Raw genomic sequence first — 22,119 nt, 5'->3', positions numbered from 1 at the left:
GTTTGGAAGGTATTGTCAATATTTAATTAGTATGAATAAGAAGAAATTGAATCTCCTTCCCTTCTTCTTTACAATTATCTGCAAAATGGCAGAGGTGAGTGGAAGATGTAGTTCGATCAATCTCAAAGACCAGGACTAAAGAGATGATGGAATATTTTAGTATTGAATTTGACATATCATCACTCAGAAATACTGTGATCTTTCCAGATGGACCATGTGCTCACAACTCAAGCTGAATCGATGAAAAGGATGAGCAATGTAACTGAATTCATCCTGCTGGGTCTGACCCAGAATCCAGAACTTCAGAAACTCTTATTTGCTGTGTTTTTAATCACCTATTTGATCACATTGGCAGGTAACCTGCTCATCTCGGTCACTATCTTCATCAGCCCAGCCCTGGGGTCTCCTATGTACTTTTTTCTGTCCTGTTTGTCCATTATAGATGGTTTCTACTCTTCTTCCATAGTGCCCAAAGTGATCTTTGACTTGATCTCTGAAAACAACACTATATCCTTCAATGGCTGCATGACTCAGCTCTTTGCTGAACATTTCTTTGCTGGAACTGAGATCATCTTGTTACTTGTCATGGCCTATGACCGCTACATAGCCATCTGTAAGCCCTTGCACTATATGACCATCATGCGCAAACCTGTGTGTGGTTTCCTGGTGGGAATGGCTGGGGTTTTAGGGTTTCTTCATGGGGCAATGCAGATTTTGTTCATGGTCCAGTTACCATTCTGTGGCCCCAATGTCATTGACCATTTTATGTGCGATTTAATTCCTGTCCTGGAGCTGGCCTGCACAGACACTCATACTTTGGGGCCTCTGATTGCTGCCAACAGTGGGTCACTGTGTTCACTCATTTTTTCTATGCTGGTTGTTTCCTATGTCATCATCCTCCACTCCCTGAGGACTCACAGCTCTGAAGGGCGTCACAAAGCCCTGTATACCTGTGCCTCTCATGTCACTGTTGTCATCTTATTCTTTGTACCTTGTTCATTCTTGTACCTGAGACCCATGACCTCCTTCCCCACTGACAAAGCTGTGACTGTGTTTTGCACCATGGTAACTCCCATGTTGAACCCTTTGATCTACACCCTCAGAAATGCAGAAGTGAAAAATGTCATGAGGAATCTCTGGGGGCAAATAGCAAAAACTGGAGATAAATAGATCTCGTGGTTGGATTATTTAGGCAAAAAAATCTAGTGATCTTTTATAAAGATTTATTCCCCTTCTCAGTTGATTAAACTTGGGACATTCAATTATCCTGCCTGGATCCATTTTCTTCAGGAGCCCACCTGTTGTGGGCAAGGCTGACATATCCATTAAGGCACAAGAGGCACAGTGCCCAGAGCCCATGATAGCTTTAGGAGCCCCTGAAATGTTTTAATTTCTTTTAAAATGAGAAGAAAAAATGAATATGATCCAAATTCAACTGTAGAGTCATCTTTATACCAATATAGTGATAAAATATAATTTTTAATATTTTTTTATGGAGGAAAGGATCCATATGGGAAAGGACTCATGAGAACAAATGTACCAAAAGCCCACAAAGTCATGATGTTGCCCTCATTGTGGAAATGAAGATCAACAGCAATATTCTTGAACGCTCTATATACCCAGCACTACAGCTAGAATGATGTTTTATTTTAAAAGAGGAAAAACAACTATATGTGAATAAAATGTAGAACAGTGGAGAAAGAGGCTTCAAGAAATACTTTTATCAAAATATACTTTTTTTCATCTTCCTAAGTTTGAGAGGTTTATAAACATTCTCCCATTGAAGAAATAAAAAACTATTTACTTATCACAATCCCAAGAAGAGAGAATTTGCACACAAAGGAACATTTAAAAAATTACATCTCCACCATTCCGTGTAGTATACAATTCTCTACAAAAAGAATTAGATTAAGGATTGGCTGATGCAAAAGATGTATAACTGATAAAGTCTGTAGAGTTAAGTCAGAAAATATCTGTGCATTAAAGGCTTGTTTTAGACACAAAGGAAAAGAAGCTTCTGAAAACAAAATAGCTGTTATAGAAAATTACCAGCGAGGTAAGAACAAGTTTGTGTCGTGGAACTGGACAATGATCACAAATCTGGATTACAGAAAATAACCCATATCACAAATGTAGTGAAATGCCAAGAGCTTAAGAAATAGAAGCTTTGAAGTCAGAGATAAATAGCTTTGGATCAAATAAGCTTGATGCCTCATCTTTCCTCAAATTTTAATTAGCTTTGTAAATATAAGCAAGTTGCTTCACCTCTATACCTGTTTTTTCACCTGTAAAAGGGAAATAACATTACACACTTCCTTAAGTTGTAAGAATTAAATGATTTAAATTGACAAAAATGAGTCAGCTGAAAAATAGTGACAATTGCTCAGATGCAGTACAGCCTTCAGAGATGTCACCCAGAGCATAAGGTGTGCTGGGGACTGCAGTTCCTGACAGAGAAGCCCAAGAGCACCACTACTGTCCTTCCCTCACTGAGATCACAGGAGGATCTGTCCCAGCCTCACTTCACTTCAAAGTATGTCATAAATGCCACCCATTTACAAGTAGGGACAGCATAATGGTGAGTTATTATCTCAGCAGGGAAACTTAATGGGGTCAGTGATCAGGTCTCTGGGCACTAAGAGCTAGCCCATCACCAACTACCTGTTTTGGAATAAAAATGCCCTTAAATATCTCTACAGTTACAAATGGGGGTGCTGGCTGGAGCAACACAAGATGCCTGAACACAACTTATTTCAATATCTCTCACTAATGATGGATCAGTCCTGTCCAGTCCTCTGGAAGAAGGAGAAGGGAGAATCCATTGTTGAGACTAAAAGACCTTCCTCTATACAGAGCTTGTGACTCCTGGGGAAGAGCCCACAAACCTGTTTTCAGGACGAGATTTCTCACCCAGGGATTCTAATGTCATGTGATGCTGACATTTCTCATGTTCTCAGGACTTTATAATAGGGTTAGATCTTACCATACATAAAGGTCTGTAGAAAATGGAAGTTCTGCTATAAATTGCTATGTGTGACCATCTTGTAAATAGATGCAAGCGACAGGATGTTTAAAAAATCAAATTTATCTTGCAAAGATCTAGTGGTAGTTCCCAAGAAAGACAGAATGAAAGAGGATAACGTAAAAGTAAGGAGGAGGAGAAGGAGGAGGATGATAGCTAACGTTTACTGAGTACTTTCTGTGAATAAAGTCTGGACCTAAGCACTTACTTTATATGTTTTGGAGGCAGCTGATTTCTGACCCTAATTTCTTTCTGATCTTAATTTATTTGAAGCCCCAAACTATGGAACTTACCTCGGTCTAAAACATTTCATTATTTGGACATAGTAGTGATCTTACCTATAGGATGGTGTGAGCATCAATAAAACAATGATGGTACGGATAATTATGACAGCTTTCTTATTTATTTGTTTACTAAGTGCAAAGTGTTTTATATATTTTCTGTTATTTAATTCTCACTAGAACTCAATATGTGCAGTAATATTGATATTCCCATTTCATAAATGAGGAAACCAAGGGATAGAGAGGTTAATTACATTGCTCAAGATCAATTAGCTAAAATTTGACTGAATCAGAATTCAAATCTGAGCCTGTCTGACCTAGAGTAAACAAAGAGTTGACTCTCTGTGCTTTATGAAACCCATTTTACATCCACTTAATATAAACAGACAAGAAGTTAAATTTCTTACATTTCTCTCTAATCTTCAGAATTCTCTTCTTGAAACCCTTTGGCCTTCATTGTTTAATCCAATTTGAAGGTGGACTTGCTTTCACAGATAGGCCAGGCTGAAAAGCTATGAGTCTGCAAAGAACCAGCTATTGACCAGTTGGTAATTTTTAACTCCACGAATGTTTTGAGTTCCACATAACAGGAAATTTCTTTGAAATTATTTTCTTCTCCATCTGCACTAGTTTGTACATAAAAAAAGTAGCCTGTGGCTTATATAGTACTAATTTCCTCTGATAAATGAAAATTAGCAAATATGTTTGATATGAATGTGTGTTCATCCTATGGTTGTCCATTAAAACAAAACAAAACAAGACAACTCCACTTGAGGGAAGGGAATTCAAGAGAGGTAGGTGAAAAACTACTTTTTTAAGAAGCACGCCAGCAGCAACATAACAATGAGCTGCAGGATAAAAATCTCAAATACAGGTCTTTTCTTTTTACTCCACGAGTCTATTTTCAACAGTACTTAAAATTCAGAGGCTTACGTTATTTCTAGTCTTTATTCCTCTGTTGCCCTTTTCCCCCTAGCAGGGAGGGATACTATCATTTATTAGGCTCCCGTCAACCCGTCAGGCACTATGCTCTTCACACACATTCTCGTTTCATAAGGGCATAAAGTAAGAATCAAAAGACCTATTTTTGGATGAGGAAACTGAAGATTAGAAAAGCTTATTTGCCTAAGATGACTTGTAGGCTGCACAAAGTAATAATTTAGCCCCTGAGAGTAACTTTCAGATGGTAGAGTCTTAACCAAGTTGATAGAAGACGTTGAAGGAGCAGGTGGAGGAGGAGAAAAAGATGATGAGGACTAGAAGGATGTCGACCAAGATGCTGAGAGTGATTCTCTCTAGGGAGTGGGCTTATAGGGGGATTTACACACACACACCCGCACACATACACACACACCCGCACATGCACATCTCTATTTTCTTATTTATTGCTCATCTTTATTGCTTTCTTATTTTCTAAATTTTAAAATTGGTGGGCCGGCCCTGTGGCTTCCCTGGTTAGGATCCCAGGCACGCACCGATACACCACTTCTCCGGCCATGCTGAGGTGGTGTCCCACATACAGCAACTAGGAGGATGTGCAACTATGACATACAACTATCTACTGGGGCTTTGGGGAGAAAAAGGGAAAAAAAGGAGGAGGATTGGCAATAGATGTTAGCTCAGGGCCGGTCTTCCTCAGCAAAAAGAGGAGGATTGGCATGGATGTTAGCTCAGGGCTGATCTTCCTCAGAAAAAAAAAAAAATCAAGCCATTTATTCTCCATAAAAAATAAAATAATAAAATAGACATGTATTTTGGGGAAAAATATTTTAGGTAGTCTGCAAAATGGAGACACCATTACCTTTGTAAACAAGATTTGTAATGATTTTTAAATCTTATAGAAAACTTCTGGTGATATTTACTAATGTGTTTATTCTAGTAGTTCGAAATTTTTCAAAAATAAGCAAGTTTATAAGTTAGCTGTGTCACGGTTAATCGTAATGTGGACAAGAAACAAGGCCACACTAGGATCAGTCCTTTATGCTATTTGATATTTTAACTGTACTAAATATAAAGGTGCTTTTCAAATTTCAACTAAAGTAAGTGTGCTTTTCTAGAAAGTCTCTTGAGATAAAATTGCGGCAAGCTGGCAAAAAAAAAAAAGGCTATTTTTTAGCAAGCTTCACCATGATTTCATATTTCTTAGTTGATTGTCAAATTGGCTCAATTATTTTTATTATATAACAGCAGAAATGAATAGATATAGAATTCAGGGTCTCAGTTATACCCAGTTATTAGACTATGAAGATATGACACAGTGAAAGAAGACAATATTTCTTTTGCCTGAGAACTCTGTTGTTTTTGTTATACATAGAAGTTTGGAGGTAAAATAATAATTATTTCTTGATGATCTGCAGAATTTACTGGTTTTTGGAGAATGATTTTGAATATTTATAGTAAAGAAATTGCTTTTCATATTAATTTCTAGTTGATTTTTTCTTAGTGTGAAAAGTAGATATGTTGCAACATGGTGAATTACAGATTATTTGTCAAACAAAAGATAAGTATATTATAAACTATGGGAGCCTACACTCTTAAAGGGTGAAGCTCTGGGAAGGGATATGGTCAGAGTTTGTAAAACCAGGAAAAAGAATGTAACGAACATGGATGTATGTTTCAGATTGCAGAACACTAGCATCCCTTGGATTTGAAACAGAAAGAGTTAGAAAAAGTACAAGGAAATACCATTTTCTGTCATTGGTCAAAAAATAAGCCATTCTACTCCAAGCACAGCATATATTTCAAACGTAGTAGAGATAAAAAAGCAAAAGAAAATAACCTCTGTATGGAAGGTTAGGAAAAGGTTGAGGTATAGATATAACAATATCAAGTAAAAAATATTGGGTATATGTGTGTGTGCCAGAAAGTGGATTAAGAACTTTACATAGATTATCTAATTTAATTCTCACAATAACACTTTAGACATGTATTATGTTTATCTTTATTTTAAAGACAGGCATCAAAGTCTTATAGAGGTTTGGTGACTTACTCAAGGTCATGCCATGATTACACACGGAAAATAAGACTGAAATTCAGGTTGATCTGTCTCCAGAGCCAGATCTTACCCTCTCTGCTACAGTGTACCAGCAATACCACTGATGTCATAAGGGAAGATGAGAAGGAATAGAGGCCAGGCCTAGATGCACACAGACTGCTATACATGGCTAAGTGTGAAGTTATTTGCCTTAAGTTGCATTTTGTGTTACGTTTAAACTACTCAATTAATTATCAACCAGACTCAAATGACATCAACATGAATTGCTATTTAAAGATCTGGATAATGGATCAAAAATAACTGATTTTGAGTTTTGGTTTAGATACTTTGAAGTTAGATAACCTTGATTCATCAATTAACTACACCTGGAGACACAATTTTCTCATTTCTAAAACAGGGACAATAATCATTGATGCCATATATAGTTCATATAGTTGTTTTATAATCAAAATTATGCAATTCAAGTGAAAAGACTTAGTAAACCATAAAAGTCTATGGAGGTGAAAGAATGGATGAGATGGAATAAGATGATATACGATAATAAAAAGCAAACATTGGTTTCTTCCACTTGCAGAAATTAAGTTATTTTTATTTCCTGCTTTACTGCTTATTGTCCACCTGCAATTTCTTCCTGTGTGAAGAGCTTTCTCATGGCATTTTCTACCTCTTCACTTCTCAGGGTATAAATGAGTGAATTCAACATAGGAGCCCGAATACCATAAAATACTGCCATGTTTTTGTCTATAGATAAAGTAGACATTGGACGTATATATGTAAATATACAGGGAACAAACAAGAAGGCAACAACAGTGAAGTGGGCCCCACAGGTGGAGAGGGCTTTGTGTCTCCCCTCTGCACCGTGGGACCTCAAGGAGCACAGGATGACAACGTAGGAGGCAGCCAGCATGAGGAAGTTCAACACGCAGATCACACCACTGTTGGCGACCACCAGCAGACCAATGACATATGTGTTGGTATAGGCGAGTTCCAGCAAGGGGAACAAGTCACAGACAAAGTGATTGACCACATTGGGCCCACAGAAGGGCCACTGAAGGACCAGGAAGAGCTGAACCAACGAATGCAGGAAGCCCCCCAGTCAGTCCCCCATCAACAAGGCACAGAGATGCCTGGTCATGATCGTCGTGTAGTGCAGGGGCTTGCAGATGGCCATGTAGCCATCATAGGCCATGACTGTGAGCAGAATGATCTCTGTTCCTCCCAATAAATGGGCTCCAAAGAGCCTAGCCATGCAGCCCTCATAAGAGATGGCTCTCCCCTCACACAGGGAGTCAGCAATGAGCTTAGGGGTCATAGAGGAAGAATAAGGTGTCAATAAAGGACAAGTTGGCCAGGAAAAAATACATTGGGGAAGCCAGGATGGGACTGGAGGTGATGGTGACCACAATGAGCATGTTGCCACAAACTGTGACCACAGAGATGATCAGAAAGACCAGAAAGAGCACTCTCTGTACCTCTGGGTTCTGTGAGAGTCCCAGCATGAAAAATCCCGTGATATTGTGTGGTATATTCATAGCTCCCAAGAATATTGACAATGCAGCTACAGTATTGCCCGTAAAGTCCAGAGAGAAACATGACTGTAACAGAAGATTCCAGGGAGAATGTGTTTCAAGGTTTCCTTTAGTTATATCCACTTCCCTTTGTCCCTCTTAACCATTTCTCTTCCAAAATTCCTGTACCGATTCATTCTGTTAAGCAGAAAATGTGAGCACATGTCTATCTGTTAAATTTAGAATCACTGGGCACTAGATATCCAAGTTATTATGTGAAAATAGTAATTTAATTATCTAAATTTTAATTTCTTTTGTTACTACTAAAATTGAACATTTGGCAGACATTGATTTTCTACCTCAATTGGACAATCTCTGACAATTTTCAGCATAGTTCCACGCAGATGCAATGGCACTTGAGAAAGCAATGAATATTGAGGATCTGAAATATCTGCATGTATGGTCCATACTGTTTAAATTAAATCTTTTTTCTTGTACTTTGCAGTGAGGTTTGCTACACTTTCTGTCAATGTTTCTGATAGTGACACAAATTGATGTAAAACAAACTGAAGCAGGATTGAGAGAAACTGACTTGTTTGCAGCTGGAGACTTGCCCAACTTCATTTCTCTGCTTGCTTTTTCACTCCCACTCTGCCCAGGATGTGGACAGCATCATGCCAAGGAAGCCAACTTAAATTCTTCTTCCTCCTTGCTTTATACATTTTATATATTTTTGGATTTTGCTTTCACTGGGCTTGGTGAAATCCTTCTAGTTAAAGGCTACTAGGCCCTCTGCAGTCTACAGGGAGAAGTCAAAGTAAAAAAAAATAAAAATTGGTTAGCATCAGTGAAAGATTATATTAAATGTTTATCTGCCTATTCACTACATAAAAGCAGCTATGGGGGCCAGGTGGACAGATGCCCCATCTTAACCAGCAATAAATTAGAATCTCATCTGGAAGAATATTCCTTCTCAATCTTTATTCTCCTAATGATATTAAGGAAATGCCTGTGCCTATCTTAATTATGATTAAATAAAAAATTCTCACTAACCTCATCCACCACCAACCTATTATTTTCCTGTAAACATAGACCTTCTTAAACTAGCTAAATCTTCCAACTTGCTGAAAAAATGATGCTCGGTATGATAAGAATTAAGAGAGAACCGTTAAGTGTCAGAAGAAAAAGAGACACCCAGATATAAGAAACACTGGAGAGAAGATTCCTGTGTTGATCAGGATGCTGCTCCCTTTTTCTTTCTCCAAGTTTTATTGCAAGAGGTCAAACATGGCCTCTGCAAGTAACGAGTCTGATGGGGACCTTTCCAGAGTAGAACACTAAGGCCAAGAGCAGACAGCAGTAATAACAGCAAACACCCAGGTAGCACTTAGTCCTCACCAAGCACTGTCCTAACTGCCTTACATACATCAGTTCATTCAATCCTCACAGCATCCCCATGAGGTAGATTACTGTTATTACCCTCATTTTGCAGAAGAAAAAAGTGATACACACATTTAGCAATTTACAGAAGCATATTCAACTAGTAAGTGGCAGAGTTAGGGTTTGCACCCAGGAAGTCTTGCTAGAGAGTCTGTGGGCTTTGCTGTACTATACTGTCACTTAAGCTCATCTGAGTTTGAATCCTTCCTATGCCATTTATTGGCTGTTTAATCCCGGAGAACTTCTCAAAACTTTAATGTTCTTATCTATAAAATAAAAATAAGAGTACTGCTCTACCCTGAGGTTGCAGAGAGGAGCAAATGAAAACAGTGCATGTCAAGTGTTTGTACAGAGCCTGAATGTGATAAACATTCGATAAATGGCATCTCTAATATCACCATCATCAACATGGTGATGGTGGGCAATAAATTCTTCATGCAGCTTAAGGAGCCAAAGACCTAAGTGTATGCATTCAAGGTTAAGCAGGTATTGATATGGGTATAATTTTACTATAAATATGAAAAATGCCCTAATACCGATCCTCATACAGAATACAAGAGAGTACAGAAAATGCAATCAATATGAATAGTATACAGTTTAGCCAAATAATGAATTTATGCCCCAAAATAAAAATGTTACTCTTATTCATCTCTGTGATTCAAATTTGTGGGAGTACAATATAAATTATTAAAAATTGGTGAAGAAAAGAAGTCTCCTGTTTGAGTTACCCATGAGAAACAAAATTATTTTGTAGAAAATTGTGAGAATTTCAGTAAAATTATTCCGATACATTTTTATTTGAGTTGCATTTTTGTTTTATTTAATTTTAAAAATAGCTTATAGAAAACTTACATTGACTGGATGTGAGAACACCAACAGGTTGCCAGTTGTTTTGCTTTGTTTTGTTTTTACATCCTAACACCATGGAATGGTAGACTTAGAAGAGTTCTTCAAGGGTCACCTCGCCCAGCTCCAAACACAGCATCCCAAATTTCACTGTTTCATATGATTAAACTCCTGGATGAACTTCAAATTGTTTTTTACATTGAGGCAAAGCACAGATTGGGCAATTGCTATTGATGACAGAAACTCATCTGAGCTGAAAGTTTCTTAGAATAGTAGCAGGGGAAAACTAAAGAGAGAGTGATTCATTTACAAGCAACTGAAATTTTTTCCATTATCCATTTCTCTTTTATTTGCTGAAGAACCCCATGATACTGAAAATCATCTTTTCCAATTGTCTCCATTTTAAAGTGGATCTAAGACTCAGAGAGATTAGGTGCAGCTGGTCCAAAGTCACACGTGTTGTTCATGGCAGAGGTGCAGCTGGAATCCAGGTCACTTGTCGCTCCAGCCAGTGCCCTTTCCAATATAACCGCCACCTTCCATTGTCTACTCTCTCTGTAGAAAGAAGAGAAGCACTGCTGCTGCTACTAGGGAAGAAGGCCTCACAGAAGGAGTAGCTGGCTTGTTAGCTCTGCTTTCTGCTAACATTGCCTCTCAGCACAGACTCAGAGAAGCTTTCTCCTTCCACTGGAAAGGGTTATTTATAAGATAGGAGTGATAATGTAGGGATTATCCACGCTATGTGCTTTCTTCCTCTCCGGGGTAGGCTGATTCTCCCCTCACAGGATCATTTGCTGAAGCGGTGTTGGAACCAGATTTCACCTCATTCACAGGTGAGAACAACGTTGATGCCATCATTTAATTAGTCCCTTTGAATAAGGTTTGGTCTCAAGGAACTGACTTCTATTCTGCCTCCTAGAAGTGCCCAATGTCCTTCTAGGGTCCAGACAGAGACCATAAATTGCCTGTAGGAAAAGGGAGTTAGGATATTTCAGGAACTGGTATTGAAGTGTAAGCATCTTGAGGGAAATTGCTGACTGAACAACAACAAAAATCAACAGCATGTATTGAGTATCATCTGTGTTCTAGGCATGGATCCTAGGCCCTTTCATATACATCATCTCTTTCATTTCCCCCCTCAAAACTGAACGAAAAGTACCACTGTCCTTTATCCACACCTCCACTGTGTGGAGTGCTAAAAGATCAAGAAAACTAGAGTCAGAATAACCCGAATTGAAATTAAACTTCCACCATTTCAATCATTTAATAAGTATGTTTTCAGGCCCCACCTAATAAAATACAGCACTTTCCGAAATGCCAGGAATAACATAGTGAATAAGACAGACATGGTCCCTGGCAGCATGGGGCTTACATTCTAAAAGGGGCAGTAGCCACCTCCAAAACAAAGCAAGGGCATAAACAAATAGAATAATTACAAAATCAAATATATGGAATTGACAAGTTCATACATTTTATGTATATTTTTAACACTGATAAATATTGACAGGGATATACATGTTTAATTGATATATGCAGCAAATTTTCCTCCATAAAATTTGCAAGCTTTTACGTTTCCAAAACTCTTGCCTCTTCAGCACATGTGTAGAGCAATTCCTCAGTACTGAATGAATCTTAGTCTAATCCTTCTCCAAATCTGTTCCCTGAACTTCTAGAAAAAGTCACAAAATAGGGAGGAGTTAGTCCACTATAAATTCATGTCACCAACTTCAAAAGGCCCATCAACATGGCCTAGCAATCCTACTATATTTATTTAATCAACACATATTCCCAATTTTCCTTAAGAACCATTTAAAAAGTTCTTCAATTTCTTCATAATTCCTCTCCCCAACCTCAAATTTCTATTCTTCACTTTTAACTCAGAGTTAAAAAGTCTGAAAAATTTCTTAGAACTACATTGCAGTCTATGACCTTCCTTCCTTCCTTTTACCCATCTCTGCTTCACAGGAGTCAGACCCGCATCACTCTTGGTGCTTCTTCCTACCTTCCCTCACCAGTGTTTCTCCCAATAAATCTCTTACACTTCTACTGTGTCTTAGCTTCTGACTCTCAGAGAACCAGGACTGATACAGAATATATAAAGAACACTTAAAAATCAATAAGATAAACACAGAGATTTGAACATGATATTTGAATAGCACTTCACAAAGAAAATATCCAGTGGCCAGCAAACATATAAAGGGGGCTCACTTCTTTAATCATCTGAGAACTATGATGGAGAACCACAATAAAATACTACTGCAGTGTTCCTTCTACATGTCAAAATTAAAAGAACTGTCAATACCTACTGTTTGTCATCAATATGGAGGAATAGGATCTCTCATATGCTGCTGCTGGAAACGTATATTGTTTTCCAAGTACATATTAGAAAACTACTGGAGATTGTCAGCTAATGTCAAAACTTCGTATAACCTAGGACTCAGAAACTCCACTCCTAGGTATAAACCCAAGAGAAATATGTGCATCTGTGCACTGGAAGACACATCACTGAGGGCGTTAGTAGAGCTATTCGTAATAGCACAAAAGTGGAAACAACTTAAACGTCCGTCATCAATAGAACAGATAAAAAAATATATGGTGTTTTACACAATGGACTAACAGACCTATGAAAATAAGTGAACTACAGGTGCGTATAACAACATGAATGAATCTCACAAACACGACGTGGAGCCAAAGAATCCGGAAACAAAAGATTACATACTGTATGATTGCATTTATTCGAAATTTTAACGTAGACCAAGCAAGGGGGGTGTACTTAGGTGGTAAATGGATAAAAGTATAAAGAAAAGTAAAAAAGTTTTATCATAAAAGTCAGATTAGCACTGGCCTTTGATGGAGGAGAAAGAGGTGTGATTGGGAAGAGCTATAACAGGTTCTGGAAGGGCTAGAAATCTTCTACTTCTTGACATGGTTTGTGGATACACAGGTGTTCCGCTTTAAAATTCAAAGATGTTTTTTCTTTGTCCTGGTTTCTCATAGTTTGATTATGATGTGTCTGGGGTGAATTTCTTTCTTTAAGTTCATCCGGTTTGAGATTTGCAGAGCTTCTTGAATCTGTAAGTTTGTATCTTTCACCAATATTTGGAAGTTTTCACCCATTATTTTTTCAAATGTTTTCCTCTGAACCACATTCTTTCTTCTTTTTTTCTGAGACTCTGATAGCATGAATGTTAGACATTCAGTATTGCCTCACAAGTGTCTGAGACTCTATCCTTTTTTTAAATCTATTTTTCTCTCTGTGGTTTGATCCATCTTCAAGTTCACTGACTCTAATATTTCCAGTGCGCCATTGAGCTCAGCCAGTGAATTTTTAATTTTGGTTATTGTATCTTTCAGTTATCAATTTGAAATTTTATTCTACTTTATAATTTCTATTTCTTTGCTGATACTTTGTATCTCTCGTTTGTTTCAAGTATGCTCTCTCTGACTTATGGGATTATCGTTAAAATGGTTGCTTTAAAGTCTTTGTCTGAAAATTCCAATATCTGTGTAATTGCAGGATTGGCACCCGCTGATTGTTTTTTCCTTTGCAGGTTGAGGTTTCCTGCTTCTTTGTATACTGAGTAACATGGGATCGTATCCTGGATATTGTGAATATTATGTTATGATACTTCAGATCTTTTTAAATTAAGGAGAATGTTAAATTTTTAGTTTTAGCAGGCAATTAACATTGTCAGTGGCAAGGCAGGTGGCAATTTCCAAACCACCTTCTCTGGACTGTGATTCCAATGTCAGTTCAGTTATCAAATCTTTTACAGTGTTATCCAGACTCGTCACGTGTGCCACCCAGTGGCCAGTCTGTGACTTGGTGATGGTCAACCTTGCAATGTCATTCTCAAAGACTGGTATGTTGTATAAGTTCAGACCCACACAGTTGCAGCTCAGAAGTGGGCCCCGGAATTCACACACAACTTCATGGGATGACTCTCCTAAGTGTCCTGCTCTCTTTGATGTCCCTGATGCTTTCTGCCTCTGGAAACTTGGCTTTAGTTGTCTCATTGTGCTGCACACTTCCCACAACCTAGTCTGTGTCAATGGCCAAGATTCAGGAGGACGCAGAGAAAATAAAAGTTCAAAGTAAACTAGACTCCAACCACAACGTTAAGTACTCTCGTTATTTTGATAAACCTACTTGCAAACACATCCCTATCCATACCTGCACAGGCAGAAATAAAGTAAAAAAATGTACATCTCTGGGCTACATGTGGTTTCACAACCTGATTTTTAAATTCCATATCATGTTGTAAACATTTTCTATGACAACAAATATAGATGAATAGATAAATGCCACCTTTTTTAAATAGACAAACAGAATCTCTGTACCTGGGAACATAAAATTGTGGGGGAACATGTATCTTACTAGCATTTGATGTGAAACAATAAAATTACGAGCTACCGACACCAGGAAAACATCTAATAGTATTGCATAGGAAATGTTCTTATATCTAATGAGATTTTTCACCTGTGTCTATATTCTTCTTCCTTCCAAAGAAATATTTTCAAAATTTCCATTCACTGTGTTATCAACAAAACGCAGCCCCGAAGCAGAACACCTGAGACAGCTGACCAGCAAACTCAAAAGGTTTAAGTTATAATGAGACATACAAATGGAAAACAAAGGCATCTCATGGTGACAAGTTACAAGGACAGGCATTTTACCAAGTGGATGAGAGTCAAAGCCTCCTCGATGATGTACTTGATAATGACTCTGGACTTCAAATAAGCCTGGGACAGTGCATATTAGAGATTGACGATAAGGACATTGATAACAGTTTACAAGCAGAAAGCATGAACAAAATAAAACATGCAGTGGAAAATCAGCAGATATTAAAGCACTGCATATTTTGACAAGATCAGACTTTAAGGCAGAAAGATCTGGATTTAAATTCCAGCTCAACATTTCTAAGTAACTCAGCCTCTGTGAATACAGTTTCTTCATTTTTAAAAAGCAAACCAGAGCCAGCCCTGATGGCCTAGCAGTTAAAATTTGATGTGCTCCACTTCGGCAGCCTGGGTTCAATTCCTGGGCCTGGAACCACACCACTCATCTGTCAATAACAATGCTGTGGCACTGCCTCACACAGAAGAACTAGAAGGACTTACAACTAAAATATACAACTATGTACTGTGGCTTTGGGGAGAAAAAAAAACAGAGGAAGATTGGCAACAGATGTTAGTTCAGAGCGAATTTTTCCCAGCAGAAAAAAATAAAAAAGCAAACCATGTCAACTTCTTATGAGACAATATGAGATCCTTTTCATAAAGTGATTCACATAATGCCTAACACCAAGTCAGTGCTCAATAAACTATACATCATTTGTGTGTGTGTGGTCACATTTACACATTTGTTTCAGAATTTCACAACACATTATAGTTTATTATATATAATCATGCTTGTGTTAATTTTGGTATAAACCTATTCTATACACTTCCATGATCTGAGTTCAATCATTCCTAAATATATTTTCTTTATTCTCAAAGTCCCAAGCTACAGCTTCTTTCTGACATTATTGTAGATAGAAATCAGATATAGGTGAACTATCAATAACTACTCTGATCAATATTATGGCATGCAAAGTTGGAAGACTAGGTTAGTAACATTTCAACAAGGGGATTCTTCTCATCATAGACTCTCAATACCCCAGGTTGATGAAGACTCCATCTCAGACAAAGGTGAGAGAGAGAGAGAGAGTGGGAAACACCCATGTTCTGCAATTTAGTGTAAACTGTTAAAAAGAAATTAAAGGGGTATATAATCATTTGCCTGGTCATTATTATAGGACATAAAATAGATTAGACATAATGCCAAACTTTCAAATCAACTTTACTCTGAAAATTTTTGATGGTCTCTCAGCTCTCATCACGACAATATGAATTCTTACTAAGATTGACTGGTTATTTCCTTCCCTACTGAACCTGTATCCTCTGTCACAATTGCTTATTTTTTCGAAAGATTCTTCATGGCATTTTTTACCTCTACATTTCTCAGTGTATAAATCAAAGGGTTAAACATGGGTGTCAAAATACAATAAAACACAGCCACTATTTTGTCTATGGACAAAGTAGATGATGGCCGCATGTAAATAAATATACAGGGCACAAAGAACAGGGAAACAACAGTGAAGTGGGCCCCACAGGTGGAGAGGGCTTTGCGTCTCCCCTCTGCACCGTGAGACCTCAAGGAGCGCAGGATGACAATATAGGAGGCAGCCAGCATGAGGAAGTTCAGCAGGCAGATCACACCGCTGTTGGCGACCACCAGTAGACCGATGACATATGTGTTGGTACAGGCGAGTTCCAGCAAGGGGTACAGGTCACAAACAAAATGATTGATTACATTTGGCCCACAGAAGTGCAACTGAAGGACCAGGAGGAGCTGAACCAATAAATGCAGGAAGCCCCCCAACCAAGCCACCCCCACCAGCAGGGCACAGAGATGCCTGGTCATGATGGTCATGTAGTACAGCGGCTTGCAGATGGCCACATAGCGGTCATAGGCCATGAATGTGAGCAGAATGATCTCAGTTCCTCCCAATAAATGGGCAACAAAGAATTGAGTCATGCAGCCCTCAAAAGAGATGGCTCTCCCTTCATACAAGGAGTCAGCAATGAGTTTGGGAGTCATACATGAGGAATAACAAGTATCAATAAAGGCCAAACATGAGAGGAAAAAGTACATAGGGGAGCCCAAGGTGGGGCTGAAGATGGTGGTGAGAATGATGAGTAGGTTGCCCCCAACAGAGACCAGGTAGACGATCAAAAAGAGCACAAATAAAACTCTCTGCACCTCAGGGTTCTGTGAGAGTCCCAGCATGAAAAATTCTGTGATGTTTCGTGGATTGTCCATGAATCCTGAGCTACAGCAAGGACTTAGGTGAAAAGAGAATTTCCAAGAAATATTTGTTACTACCTCTTTCAAGACATTTCAAGAAATTGGGGGAAATTAGTGTTTGTGGAATATAAATAACCCAAATCCTGAATCCCATGGCACGGACTTGCTAATAATGCAAATCATTTTCTGTATTTCTAATTAGTAATTTTGACAAAATGCAAAGTTAAATAACAGACAAAATAATTCCTAAAACATTTCATCTCATGCATTTTAACCAATAAGAATGAATTCTTTTTTTCAGGTTGAAAATATATTCATGGAGTTTTTTGTAATATAAGTTATAATTATATGTGTATATATCAACTTTAGTTCATTAAAAATAACCAGTTATGGGAAAATAATTTCCCTAAATATTGTTTACAGTTGCTTTTTTAGATCCACACTTCCAGCTCCCAATTGCCCTTCTCAATGCACATGGGCATTTCCTCAAAAGCTGAATTCCTCATCTCACCCCACCTCACTTGCTCCTCCTTCTGTATTTTCTGTATTTCCTCTACTCTTCACCATAGACATGGGAGTCATTTTTGACTTCTCCCTTTGCTAGTCCATCTCATAATTCCAAAATTACCCACCACATCTTATCAAATCTTGTACTTTAAGCTTCATCTATCCATCCATTCATTTATTTATTCCAAAAATATTTTTGAGCACCTAGCATGTCCCAACCATAGTTCTAGACACTAGAATTAAATCAATTAGCAAAATAGGCTGATGGTTGCTCCAACAACATCATAGCTGGTCTCCCCTGCCTCATGTCTGACCTAGATACCTGCTTAATCTTCCAAACTGTGGCCACAGTGATATTTATAAAATTTAATCATTCAGTCAGGTTATTACCCAGTATAAAATTCTCCGAAGGATCCTCTTTACCTTCAAGATAAAATCAAAATTTTAGTCTCATTACAAGTCCCTGGACCCTACTGACATATTCATGTTATCTTTCAGCTCCCATCCAATGTGTTTTAGCCATATTAAACTACCCTAAATTCCCTGATCAAGTCATGCTCACTCGTACCTCATTGCCTTCCACATGCTATTCCCCCATCATACACACATTCCAAATTCTACTGGATTACTCTCATACTTCCTTCAAAATTAGGCTCAGATATCATCCCCACAAGGAAGATGATCTCTTCCCACATCTGATGCTCGATTGTAAGGATTTCCACTCTATTCCTATAGCTCTTAGGTTCCATCTCCATCCTAGCTTTTTGCACATTATGTTGTATTCGTGTCCCTCCACTCTCCCACCTTACACTCAGAGTCTCTTGAAGGCAGGAATTTTTTGTGTTTAATATCCATATTGCCAGACCTAGATCAGTGCTCAATGAATATCTGTTGAATGAATAAAAGACTAAAACCAGAAAAAAAGGAAACTTAGAATACCTGGATCTGAGGAGGTTGATAGCTTCTTATCAAAATTTTTATTACATTATAACACGGCAGAGTGTTAGAACCAATAGGATTCTTAACAGTTCATCTGGTCCATCCTTCTGCATCATCTGGTCTTCCTCTCCTGTTTTGAATGATATGTGTGTTAAATGCCTAGATAGGATTAAAGAAAGTTCCTGCAGGAAGAAAAAATGCCATGAGAAACTGTACGGTTCCCTAATCTCTTCTCAGACAGAAATCTCCCACAATCCTAAGTGATCTGGGTTCAAAAACCGGTCAAGGGTCTCATCCATTTATGGGCTACAGGGGACGTCTTGAACAATCACTTTCCATTTTCTTTGCTAAAAAAGCCACTAAGAACAGTGAGTTTTGTGATAATCTGGTGCAAACATCTTTGATTTGAATAGGCTAACATTTTGACCTAGAAATACAAGTTGCCAGCCCAAATCAGAGAAGCTAAATTGTGGGAGATTGAACACAGAAACCATGTCTTCTGACTCCCCAGCCTATACCCTGCTCTTACACCATAATATGTCCTCTCAGAACCCAGATTACTCAGCCTACAGAGAAGACAAAGGTAACAGAAGGAAGACAAAGTTGCTAGCTCTGGTTTTTGGCAAGGTTGTGTATCAGCAGATCCTCTATGGAAAGGGGGAGAAAGTAACTAGAAAGATAACTCATGATGATTAGATATAGTGTAGAAAATATTTATAGAGGGAGAAAAAATTACTCTTATTACTGATATCCTAAAGGAAAAACTATAAACTTTCTAATATATTTTTCCATTCTTTCTTCTGTATGTATATTTTTGTTCACTTCTCATTTATACTTCTGAAATAATACCATAACTTAATTTATTATTCTGATTAATATTATAACTTAAACATTTTCCCATACCATTATAAACTCTTTAAAAGCATTGTTTTTAATGATTGCGTACTATACTGTCAAGTATATATATATCCAGCAATGAGTCATAGTTTTTAATACCATGAAGAACTTCATGATGCATTAAATCATTTCTGGGTCCCTAGGATAATTTCTCAGCTGTACATACTGAACAGAGGGGTATAGATACTATAAAGACTTTTTCTATCTTTCACCAAATGGGCAGTGTCAATGTAAATAGCTATCACCAAAATGTAGTAAATTACTTATTTCTTTCACCCTAGCCAGTAATGGATATCAGGGTTTTTTTTGTTTTGTTTTGTTTTTTTGCTAAATTTAATCTTTCTTTTTTTAATTCATATTTTTTGACCATTGTCGATGTTGAAAAACTTCCTATGTTTTCTATCCAATATATCCTCTCTTTTGGAAATTGTTAAAGCTATAAAGAGTAATTTAGAGTGAACTTAGAATTAACTTAATGGATAATCAATGTTTCCCAATCTCAGGATCCTGGATGGGCCTCCTAGCCTCATGAGATTTCTTCCCAATTCAGTTGTTGGAACTGGTAGAGAAAATTATATGTCCGTCTAATTGGTCTATTTGAATGTATAACTCAGCACTTTATTATGCACCTTACTGTTTCATCATTACAATGAGACTGAAAAGTAGGTTGTATTTTACCTTTCATCGATGATTAAATTAAATATCAGTGAAATTTCTTCTCATACCTACCGTCCCAAGGCTAGTAAGTGGTAAAACAGAATTTGACCACAGCTATATCCCATATCAAACCCACACGCTTTTCATTGCATCATTCTATTAGGTTAGTCAAACTGTCCGAGAGTGTCATAATTCTTTCTTTCCTAAGCAGCACAATTTGGTGGAAATAGTGTTTGACTAGGAGTCAGGAAGTCTGGGTTCTAGTCCTGATTCTGCCACAAAGTAACTGTGAAACCTTTGGAAATTCACTTCAGCTTCCTGAGCCATAGGGTTCTCACCTGTGAAGTGAGGCAAGCTGGAGGTAGAGAGAGTGTTATCAGCTATAACTCACTAGGTCTGTTAGTGAAGTGAACTGTGTCCTTGTGTGTTGAGCCACTGCTCTCATGTTGCAACCTCACCATCACCTGAGACCTAAATTGAAATCTCAGCCGTGGCACTTACTGATGATGTGACCTTCAGCAGGTTTTTAACCTCTTTATGCCTCAGTTTCTTCTTTTGTGTGTTATCTAAAGGATTAAAATCTGTTTTCACTTTTTTCCCCAGTTATCCCCTTAAGAACCCTAGAGACCACTCTGATCCAGATCACTCCTTTAATACCTGGCCACCAACCCACTAGTTTTGGTCTGTGCGTCTCCAAAGTTACTTATCTCAGCAGTTGCAAGTCTGAAAGAAGAATGCTAAACATTCTGCATGCACATTGAAAGATGAGATACAGAAAACCATAAAGGGAATATAACATTCAAATTATTTGTAAGCCAAAGAAAGGTGGAGTTCATCCCCAGCTCCCTGGATTCCCTGTAGGTTTGAAAGGATGACACACAATTATACTACCAAAAAGTACCTTCCCCTGGGACCTGGGAAGAAAATGGACCTAGCTACAACCTTAGTAATGAGAGAATTCATCTTCCATGTTCCAGATTCTTTGCAGACATATCAACCTAAAGCACAGAAAAAAGCTAATGGATTGGGACCTTGGGTCTAGGCCTCCAAACATGTATTTCCATCTCTTGGTTGTATTGCAGCATCTTGGTCATGAGGAGACAGATTTCAGGGAATCCACCAACCGAGGAAATCTGTAACCTGTGGTTGGGGTTTCAAGAGAATTTCTTCTAAATCAGGAAAGCCTCCTTCATTCAGCCAAGGTTTGATATCAAAGATTATTCTATGGTTGTTTGTAGAAAAATTTTCTGACTTACAGACAAGGGGGGAAAGTCTCACTAAAAGGATGGTGGGGAGGAGGAGGAGTCAGAAAGTGAACAGCCAAGGAATAGAGATTGTTTTTAGAGAGAGAGAGTGAAAACAAACATGTATTGACATTTAATCCTTTTTAGGCTCTGTACTAAGCTTGCTACATGCATTATCTCATTCAGTTTCCACAATAATCCTAAATAGAGGGGCGCTATCTTTACGATGAAGAAGTTGTGTCAAAGAGAAGAGAAGTAGGATGCTCAAGCTTACTCCGCCTGTCAGAAAGTGCCCAGTCTGGATTTTAACTAAAGCTATTTGAATATACATCAAGGGTTTGAAAGGAATGATCCTGAAGTACTAAATGGTCAATTGTGGTCAGCTGGGAATAACAATATAAACCAATTTAAAAAGCCCTCTGGCATTCTCACAGATATGAGTAACTCTTTGAATATTTGTATTTTAAAAAGAAAGAAAATATTACAGTGTTAACCTAGGAAAGGAGCAGTTTAGTGTATTTCAAAATCCTATTGTGGTCTTCACAACTCTGGTCCCCTTCTGATCAGTTTTCATGCTGATGGAGCCTTGCACCCTCAGTGGATCAATGAATACTTCCTAGAATTATTAGAATACTAGAATATTTCCTAGAATAAAATCAAATCAGATTAAAATAGAGTTGAGGTGTGGGAAAGAGTCTTAGATCCTCTTTTCATTCACTCATTCGTTCAGTCAACAGGTATTACGTCAGGTATTGGGTTTGTTGCTGGGGAAGCAGCAGATGAAATGAGCTTGGTCCCTATCTTCACAGAGCGCAGGGTATTCAGGCTGTGATAGAAATTTGCCCAAAGAATTATATGAGCATGAGGGGTAGTCCCACCCTAACCTGGATACAAAGAGTGGGAAACCACCCTAAATCTACTCACAAATACTAA

General features: G+C 38.0%; 2 protein-coding genes and 1 pseudogene across 2 annotated transcripts; 1 reads left to right on the top strand and 2 right to left on the bottom strand.

Moving 5' to 3' along the window:
• The first annotated feature begins 207 nt into the window (after positions 1-207).
• LOC131395688 (olfactory receptor 4C45-like) lies at positions 208-1,170 on the top strand. Its single transcript, XM_058527528.1, has one exon. It carries the CDS (start codon positions 208-210, stop codon positions 1,168-1,170), a length of 963 nt encoding a protein of 320 aa, XP_058383511.1.
• A 5,735-nt stretch (positions 1,171-6,905) lies between these two features.
• On the bottom strand, positions 6,906-7,830 carry LOC131395391 (olfactory receptor 4C3-like; annotated as a pseudogene).
• An 8,218-nt stretch (positions 7,831-16,048) lies between these two features.
• On the bottom strand, positions 16,049-16,957 carry LOC131395687 (olfactory receptor 4C3D-like). Its single transcript, XM_058527527.1, has one exon. It carries the CDS (start codon positions 16,955-16,957, stop codon positions 16,049-16,051), a length of 909 nt encoding a protein of 302 aa, XP_058383510.1.
• Positions 16,958-22,119: the final 5,162 nt, after the last annotated feature.

Source organism: Diceros bicornis, chromosome 31 (genome assembly GCF_020826845.1).
Source record: "Diceros bicornis minor isolate mBicDic1 chromosome 31, mDicBic1.mat.cur, whole genome shotgun sequence".
NCBI classification, from domain to species: domain Eukaryota; kingdom Metazoa; phylum Chordata; class Mammalia; order Perissodactyla; family Rhinocerotidae; genus Diceros; species Diceros bicornis.
The sequence above is the reverse complement of the archived record's forward strand: the minus strand, read 5'-3'. Positions and strand labels throughout refer to the sequence as shown.